Source organism: Gadus morhua, chromosome 5 (genome assembly GCF_902167405.1).
Source record: "Gadus morhua chromosome 5, gadMor3.0, whole genome shotgun sequence".
Taxonomy (NCBI): domain Eukaryota; kingdom Metazoa; phylum Chordata; class Actinopteri; order Gadiformes; family Gadidae; genus Gadus; species Gadus morhua.
The window spans coordinates 8080806-8090805 of NC_044052.1; the positions used below are offsets into that span (position 1 = coordinate 8080806).

The following is a 10000-nucleotide window of genomic DNA, read 5'->3' on the forward strand; positions in this document are numbered from 1 at the left end:
CCACCCCCACCACCACCACCACCACCACCAGCAGCTCCATCGCGACCAGCTCCACCACCAGCTCCAGCAGCAGCACCAGCACCCCCGGCGACAGCAGACCCAGGGACGACCTCCGTCCCTGTGGGAAGGTCATCGATGGAGCCTGACAGGTCCTGGAACGCATAAGAACACAAAGAGTGAATTAAACATAGGATACTTGTATTCGATGTGAAGCCATGATATGACAGCTAACTTGCTACAGGCCGTTTTAAATTAATGCAAAAGAGAATCTCCCTAATGCTCCAACAATTAAAGCAAATTACAGAGAAACAAAGGGACACTGCAATTTCATTATCAATTAGAGGTTTAACATCGGATGCTCCGGTGAGTGAACAGCACTTATTAGCACGGCACAGAATGTCCTGAGAAGAGAAATGATTTTTACACTGAGTGAACCACCAGAAGTTTATGAATGCCGTGTCGTATAACTTTTAAAGACACCCACTTAGGCACGTATAAAAGTAGAAAGTAAACCATCTAATTTTAGGTTTTAATTCCTTCGATTACTTTTGTTTGGCTCAATCAGGTCTACACCTGTTTCCCTTGTAAGGCAGCGGCCCATTGACACAGCAGCGGTGCGGTGCGGTCGTATGGGGCGCCTGTAATACGGCTGAGGAGACCAACATTAGCCACAGAACAGCCCATTTCCCCTGCCTGCTGCGGTGGCAGTGAATGGTAATGGGCCTTCATTCAGGCCAAGGGTTAGCTCATATTACTGCTCACATTCCCTGCGGTGAGCAAGGAGGTGTGTGTGTGTGTGTGTGTGTGTGCGTTTCATTGTGTGTGTGTGTGTGTATTTGGAAGCATGTGTGTGTGTTTCTGCACCCGCTAAGAGGGTATTTCCCCAACTAAATTGATTCCAGGGAATCCCAACCGATCATGCTGACAGAATATGGACTTGAGTTGAAAAAATAAAGTAGGTGTGTGGTTGGCTGTGTGTGTCTGGGTGTGTGTGTGTGTGTGTGTGTGTGTGTGTGTGTGTGTGTGTGTGTGTGTGTGTGTGTGTGTGTGTGTGTGTGTGTGTGCGTACAAGTGTGAGAGGTGGAGAAAGGGGGGGCAGTCAGGGAAGGAGATGAGGACAGGAATAGAGAGCACTACTAGATGTGATGCAATTGGATGCGATGGCTTATTCTTAACACACACACACACCCAAGCACGCACACGCAAACACAAATGCACACACATAGACACACACACACACACACACACGGACTGACGGACTGTGTCCCAGCTGTATTGGCACACTGGGGTAGTCACCCTGCCATGACCCTGTATGTTTCTCTGGGTGGGGGCACCTTTGGGGGGATGGGGGGCTTCAGACGCCACCTGCTGTGTACCTGGCCCCGTTAACCCCTTCCCCCCATTACCGCTGCCTCAGCCATGGACCCAGGGCCCTGACAGTGACAAGTCCTCTCTGAGACGGACGCACTCTCCCTCCAACAGCACCTCCAACGCAACCATTGGAAGAGACCTCAAAATCTGACCTTATGAAAAAAAACGACTCATCTAATTATACACAAGTACAGATAAGAAAGCTAGATGAGAAGATACGCCGGGCATAAGGACGTACCCAAGGACAGGGCACACACTCCAGCAGTCAAATCAATATTGCTATGCTGCTAACTGCCGTGCGCACACGTCTTTTCGCCAGCCTGTCCGCCAGGCCGTCGTACGGGGGGGGTCTATTTTTAAAAGAGCGAGCGAGGCCGAGCCACTGCTGCGGTCGTCTGTCAGCGGGGCCACCGCCGGCGGAACAGACGAGCTGTCTGTCTGCGGCGTGACGCGGGCTTGTGGTGCTTCTCCGCTGGGTGAACCTCTCGGCGGCGGCGCTCCAATCCTTTGTTTGCCGTCACAGCCCCTCGCCGCCGCAGAGAGGCTCCTCTGGCCTGCCAGTCGCTTGTATCTGCCCACGCTAGGCCGAGCACACTCTCCCTCTCTCCGTGTCCGTCGTAGAGACCCCCCCTCCCTCGTCCCCCCTACACCCCCCCCCCCCCCCCTCCCCACCCCCACCCCCCCCTTATCCTCAGCCAATCAGGCCTCCCGGTACGGCGTGCTGCTGTCTCCACCAATAGTGCCGCGATGTTATTCTCAGCGAGACCACCCAGGGAGTGTGCCATTTGACACGGCGGGTTCCTGACGGGCTGGGGTAGCCATGGCGACGGCTTTCTCATAACACGGGAGCTAGCTAGTGGAGATGCACAGCGTGGTTGTTAACCCATGGGCTAATTGTCTGAATGGATGGTAATAATTGCATTCCCTCCTAATTGCGCTGCCATTGCCAATGTTTCCAGTGGCAGTTTACGGGCGGGAAAAAGTGGGTACCAGTAATTTGCTTAGCGATCGTGAGCGCCATTTGGATTACACACCCACTTGAGTAAGGCAATGTGGCTAAGAACCATAGCCGCACCAGTGGTATCCGACGAAGAACACGCTAAGATAACACTCACCATCTATTTCCCATTACACGGAGAACACAAAACACGTGTCATACGTGTGCTTACAAGCCGTGGTGCGGGAACGCTGCGTCGTACGTACAGTCATGTCATGTCATATTGACGCCCGCGCGTCGTTTCACGATGCGCGGGCTGTAAATACGCCACGCAGGCTCGCTGTTTCTAAGCACAGCGCTCGTCTGGGCCCGCTGAGCATTGGGGTACCTGGTGCGTGCGTGCTGAGCGGTAATGTGGAGAGCAGCAGAGCCAGACAGCCATTCAGTCGGCCGCTTGCTGGGCCCAAACGCCCAACAATCTGGGGCCCAATCCAAAGTGGCCCAAATCCAATTTGTTTGGCTCAGGGCTGCAAATTGCTCTGTGCATTGAGTCTCCAAATAGCTGTCAACCGCTCCCGCTTGGTGTCTTGTATTGCTTAATTCGCTCCTGGAGCATGTAATTGTCATAATAAGAAAAATATTGAGGTGATAATAAGCACTTACTTTGAAATGCACCCCCCGACCGTATAGACACACACGCACGCACACACACACACACACAAAATACACACACAACCACACACACAGACGCACAGATACACACACACACACACACACACACACACATAATGGTCCGTGGTCGTCATCGAGACATTTCACACAACATTGGAGAGGCAGTCGCTCGTGACCCCTCACCTCGCTGGCGTAGCCGTTTATTTTCTCTACGTACATATTTCTCTCCCTCTGCCAGGCTCGCTCACTGCTGTGTGTGTGTGTGTGTGTGTGTGTGTGTGTGGGTGTGTGTGTGTGGGGGGGGTTGTGTGTGTATGTGTGTTGGTGTGTGCTTGTGCGTTCGAGCATGAGTGTGTGAACGTGTGCGTGTGTTTCTGTGTGGCAGCCTCATTCTGTGCTGGGCTGTCACAGAGAGACATGCTTGAGCACTGACATTGTGGATGGGACAGCTGAGGCAAAAGTGCGTTCACAGACATACACACACACACACTTACACACGCACGCACGCACACACACACTCACACACGCACACAAACACACACACACACACCCTTACCCTAGCTGATTTCTTCTCATAACGCCCACATTTGTACACACACCATACACACACCCACACCCTCCACCCACACAGCAGGCGTTATCAGCAGGTTATGGTGTGTCAATGTGAATCAGGGAGCTGTCACTTCCTCCCAACCCCAGCGGTGAAGCTCCTGCTCTGCTCCCGCTTCACACTGGGAATTCATCAAAGCTGTTCGGGTAGCAGAGAGAGAGAGGATGCGTGTGTGCCTGTGTGTGTGTGCATGTGCATATGAAATCACATGGTCTAAGTGCTTAGTCTAGACGTGGAGGGCGACCAGAGTGGTCGCAACATTTCTTCCGCAGGGCCAATGCCTAGACATCGGTAAGCACGGCTGAGAGGTTTAACCCTTTCAGCGGAAGACTGAGTCTCAAGCTCCAAACACAGTGAGTCACGGCGGCTGAGCCGGGCCACTAGACGGGGCGAGAGAGGAGAGAGACACACACAGGGCTCCTGGCTCCAACCTGTCAGGGAGATAAAAGCAATGAAATGTGACGTATCTGCAAAGGATAAAGTGTTAGGGTACACTGTCAGACATTAAGGCGGTTCTGTTAAGATCCAATAGCCATACTTTTTCTGCGAGCGGTTGAGGAAACATTTTTTTAATATATATTATCTGTTTTTGAAATCCTTAAGTAAAAAAAAACATAAAATGCCCGTAGAAGGATAGTCGACTCATGCACACAGGAATGAATAGTGTGAGCGACAAGGTCAATTCTTAAGTGGAAATGTTAGCATCAACTAACAAACAGTAAACATGTTCTTATTTCACTCAAGGGTTGCGCTACTGCACTTTAGGGCTGGTGAATTGAGAAATGGATTACAATTTCAACTTTGTGCACTCAGCTAGAGGCTTAGCACTATCTGGGCATCTCAGACTGTTCCTTTAATGAAGAAATGTGGAGTTATTGGAGTTAATGTGGAGTTACTGCACTCAAATGTAATTTGAGTGCACTTTTAAAGTTCACACTCAAACTAATACAGAAGCATATTCTCCATTCGCAAGCCTGTTAGTATTTTAAATATATCTGAGCATTTTGGTGTTTTTAGATTTGGGTATGGGAATGTGCGTCCACAAAATGCACACAGTGTCCAAGCTGCTGTATAAACACAGCATAAACGATACATAAAGTATCCATAGATCTAAAATAAGAATACAGGCGCCGTGTTCATATTTACGTATGCATGCATTAGCCTCTTTCAATGGGCCAGTGGTAAAAGCCATTATCCATAATAATAAAACACATTAATGGACCATTTTTTACGAAACGTCACAGAGTAAAAATGAAGACGAAGAAAAAACAGAAACCGTTCCTCAGAGGCCTTGGACGCTAGATTTGTACTCTGCGTTGTTCTCTCTGGGTAAATAAGATGATGTAAACTGTAATTACCTCTAATAGCCGTCTATTGTTGGCCTGAGGGCCGGTGCCTCTAATGTCCGTGGCTCGCTCCTATTTATTTATTTCTTCTTTTTGGTTCTTTTTTTTTCTGCGTGTTATTTTTCTTGGCGTAATCGGCTGTAGGCGGCTGTATGCTTTGCCGTCTTTTACGGCGCGTCGGGGACTAAGTGGAAATGCTATTACACAAAGATGGGTTTTATTCTGTTCCCCCCAAGCCGTCCATTGAGGCAGAGTCCAAATGAAATGTAATGCAAATGAACTTGAATGGACTGCTGTGTCTGCTGGCTTCCTATTTGCCTGGGAATGTGTGTGTGCGTGTGTGTGTGTGTGTGTGTGTGTGTGTGTGTGTGTGTGTGTGTGTGTGTGTGTGTGTGTGTATGTGTGTGTGTGTGTGTGTGTGTGTGTGTGTGTGTGTGTGTGTGTGTGTGTGTGTGTGTGTGTGTGTCGATTCTGGCAAGGGAGGACATTGCTTGCGTATGCACATGTTTGTGTGATTTGAACCACACAGGCCTATACTAATGATGCCCCATGTTGAATGTTGCCACTAATACCCTTCATTAAATTCCAGAAAGCGGATAAGGAGATGTACATTCTTTCTTTAACTTAACTTAGCCACAACAACATTGACGGCTTGGATCATGATGATCATAGACAACACTGCGTATTAGAGATTGATATTAATGATAACATCGATAGATCATGAAGATGATGATAAAAATGCTACCATAATTAAGACTGAACAAAGGTTACTTGGTAAGCTACGTGTAGCCAAAACACACCCTATATACGCTCACAAGGATATTCACCTATTGCTCAGGAATCCAATTCCTGCAAATCCCTCTACTGAATGTTAGGGGTCAACCTGAACTATATCTTCCAGCCAATTGAGAATCCTCTGTGCATTACTGTGTACGTTTTCTATTTAAACGATGCTGAGATGTTGATGAGCTAGTCTTGAGATAACAAACCTCCAATAACTCTAAAACGTATCGGGATTTCCTTAACTCGGTCTTGTTTTCTGTCTTGGTGAGAGTCAGCCGGTCATTTGTTTCAGGATTCACATATGATTTGGTAAGGTGTACCTGGGGAATGTGCACGCCTTTTCATATGGCTTTGCCTGAGTGGGTGCACGTGTGCGTTTGTGTTTGAGAGATTACAGAGCACGGGTCCAGCCATCGTCCGAGGTCCCTGCGGCCGAATCCAGGCGAGGAGTGTTTTACTGGAACAACGGGTGCATGGTGAGACACCTTCGCTCCACACAAAGAGGAAGCCCATCTGGTGCTCCTCCAACACATTGGTTTCTTGCCCTATGGACCGCTGAGCTACACCAGTCCCACTTCAAACAAGGAGCCCTGGAAGGGAACGGTTCATCCTTCCTCCTCCTCCTCCCCCCCACCCTTCCCCTGCCCAACCACACCGCCCACTTGACTTCCATTTATTTTCAATTGGTCTGCAATGTTCGGTAAGCCGGCCTTCTCTGCAGTAACACAATGAATGAATGACTGAATAAATAAATCACATCGGACCTGGTCCCGTAGCGCAGCATAGTGGAGCATATAGCATGACACGATCCCTGTGAATCCTACTGAGAGCAGAGCTGTATTAGCTAGCTTGCTATATATATGCAGTAGGACTATGCTATCCAATACCATTAGTCCATATGCTTGAATAATGGAATAATGAAGCACGGCATGTGTAGAGCCACAACCATTATTGTTCACTAACCCATCTCCACAGACGATAAACACGAACCAAGTATATTAATAAACCAGGGAGAGTAACGAGTCAAGAAGGCAACGCTACTCGCACAAGAACAATTTAGTGACTGAGATGCAGAACCTCTCGCGACAACGCTTTGTTTGGTGAGGAAAAACGATTTCGCTAAACCTTTCTCTTTTCCTACAACACAGGGCGAGCCGGGGACAAACTGAACAGCGCTTGACAAAGTTTCTCCGTCTCATTTTTCTAAGAGACACAAAGACAGGGGAGAGTAATTGTAATTTTTTATACTTTTACATTCTCCTCTCGGCGGCAACACAAAGCCCAGAAAATCTCTAGATAATACCTGCAACATCCCGCTCAGAGGGCGAGAGGAACTATGAAAGCCCTTTTCCTTTGCAACACGTCAAGGACACACAGCAGGATGTTCCTTAGCTAAGCGTTGCCCCCTACTAGCCACACGGGGTCAAACCGACGTCTGAGGGCACCACGCACATTCCAAGTACAGGAGCCGGGCCATAATGCTAACGTAGTATTAACAGAGGCGCATTAGCAACTATTACAATGCCGCCAGATAGGGAGCTTCAGCAGAATGATAACTGCCCCCGGGCCCCTAAGCCAGGCGTAATGTGGAGATACAGCGGCGGTTGGTTTTGAAAGGGCCATTTGAAGCCCTATTACGCCTAAGCTGTTAAAGACGCCCCAAATCTGGCAGTGCTTGTCTCCAAAGCGAGTGGGTATGTGGGTGTGTGAGTGGTGGTGGTTGGGGGGGGGACTGGGGGATTAGTGTTGAGTTTCCCTCAGATTCCCCCCCCGTGATAGCGCTGCCAAGCCGAGGCCACATCGCTTAAACCAACAGCTTCCTCGTGAAGACTCATGGACAACTTGCCATCCCCCCGCTAACCCTAACCCTAACCCGAATTCTGTCCATAACCCTCCCCCCTGCCCCCCCCCCCGCCAAAACAGTAGCAACTCTGACCCCGACCACAGAGAAGCGAGATGATTGGTATGCTGGCCGGCAGCGAGTATTTAAATGGGCGCCTCTTCTGTTTGAAACATTGCAGGCGGCAGAGCGCTGTGAGCTTTTTTTCTCTTTTTGTATTAGCCCGTAATACTTTTTGTTAATGCATAAGTTGACATCTCATGGAGTTGAACACTGCCGCCAACACATAAACACAGGCACACACACACACACACACACACACACACACACACACACGCAAACACACTCACACACACACCCACACACACACACACACACACACGCAAACACATACTCTCATCCAGTCTGCCACCTATTTGTTCTGCACTTATTGGCCTTGCTAATGTTTTTATTTATGGCCTTTCAGCGTGCTTTCCTATCATTTCATCCCCCCCGCACCCACCCCTCACTTCACCTCTCCACTCCACTGCACAGAGAGAGAGAAAGAGAGAGAGAGAGAGAGAGAGAGAGAGAGAGAGAGAGAGAGAGAGAGAGAGAGAGAGAGAGAGAGAGAGAGAGAGAGAGAGAGAGAGAGAGACAGACCAACGAGAAGAATGGGCGACATCAACAACAACAACAACATGGGTAAAATAATAAATAAAGGGGGGCCCAAATTCCTCATTTCTAATTCAGCTGCTCGTTCAGCTTAACCTCTCTCTCCTCAGCAATTAAAGCGCATGCCACATCCTTCACGCGGCGTACAGCCGGAGCTAAATAATGCAGGGGCATCCAGCCCCGCATCCTTTATCATCCCAAATGACAGCCATTTGCATATCTCCCCAGTCAATTAGAGCTCAGCGGAATAATCAGCCCATAATTGGGGAAGAGCGCCGGTAATCACCCACCCTGGCACACCGACAGGGCCATCGCTGGAGGAGGAGGGGGCGAGGGGTGCATGCGCGTGCGAGTGTGTGTGCGAGTTTGTGTGTGTGTATGTGTGTGTGTGTGTGTGTGTGTGTGTGTGTGTGTGTGTGTGTGTGTGTGTGTGTGTGTGTGTGAGTGTGTGTGTGTGTGCGTGCGTGCGGGAGGGTGTCTTGTGTGAAAGGCGAGACAGTCCACCCTGAGACGCCCCAGCTCCTCTGCACTTCAAACTCGCCTAACTTTTGTCGACGTCTTGGTTCTCTTTCTCCTCCCTCTCCCTCTCTCTCTCTCTCTCTCTCTCTCTCTCTCTCTCTCTCTCTCTCTCTCTCTCTCTCTCTCGCTCTCTCTCTCTCTCTCTCGCTCTCTTTCTCTCCCCCTCTCAATTATTCTCCTACTCTCTCGCCCACTTCTCCACTGCCCCACTGCTTCTCCCTAGCTAATCTGCCCACAGACAACGGCTACTTCAATGTCTTCAGCTCCGCCGCATTATGCGGTCCATCTTTATGTCATCAAAATGAATATGACGACGAGACGCCGGGAATGTTTGAATAGTGTCAGTGCTGGATTGCTTCTTGGTTTCTACCTCATTTATCAATCTAACAGTGATGGCTTTACATTACACACAGATGATGAGGCCGGGGTCCTTACAACGCTATGAGTGTATAAAATCTAGCAATGGCTCAGTCATGCCGTTGAGATTCATTGTTGGCTCCTTCCATCCCACCGGTCTTGTTGCCATCTAAATGGCTGTGATTACAAATGTAATCTCTTAAAAGTGGTTACCTCATCCGTTAGAGCTGCTTATGTGGTGTTTTTGAAAGGCGGTAGAGCACAAGGCTGTGTCAATAACGGGGGCCATTGAAGATTCTCTTTAAGCGGCTTCTGTGCAGAGTAAGTGCCTTTTTGAGCCACGACACACTTTTATAGGTTCAGTGACGGTGGTAAAAATGAATGCCACGCATGGCTTCCGTGGTGTCAAGGCAACGGTTCGCATACACTTGCTCGGGTTTGACTAGTAGCTAGGCTAACTGTTTTTTGCTTCTATTGTTGGAACTGGGGTGGCGGTGGAGAGGCCGTGTGTGTGTATGTTGTCGTGAAACGTTTCCTTTTAAGTATGCATTAGCCTCCCGTCACTGCATCCATGTGTTGCCATTCTACTCTGAACGCAGAGTATGAGAAGATGACTTTGACAAAAGCGTACGGTGGAAACGATGCAAAGGGTATTTGTTTAGGAAAGAGAGAGAGAGAGGCAGTAGAGAGGGAGCTTGAGAATAATGGTGGAAGCTGAGGTGCGAGTAAAGAGGAACATCAGAGGAGCCTAGTCTTCTGTAGCTTTGTGCTATTGTGTCTCCCACGGCCGTCTTTTTTCTGTCTGCCTTTGTATTTAGCCGACTCATCCCCGGCGCTACGCGAGCTAACACCGTACCTACTACTCTGTTCTGGGCCCGCTGCCACTTTGGAGACATGAAACGTGCATGCCA

At 49.2% G+C, this 10000-nt stretch overlaps 1 protein-coding gene across 1 annotated transcript in view; it reads right to left on the minus strand.

The window, feature by feature from the left end:
* The window catches only part of LOC115544035 (AT-rich interactive domain-containing protein 1B-like), a 175473-nt gene that overhangs the window by 51454 nt on the left and 114019 nt on the right, over positions 1-10000 (minus strand). The window contains 1 exon segment of the mRNA XM_030356787.1: positions 1-152. This exon segment is cut by the window's left edge and continues 272 nt beyond it. Coding sequence (XP_030212647.1) covers positions 1-152 — 152 coding nt within the window.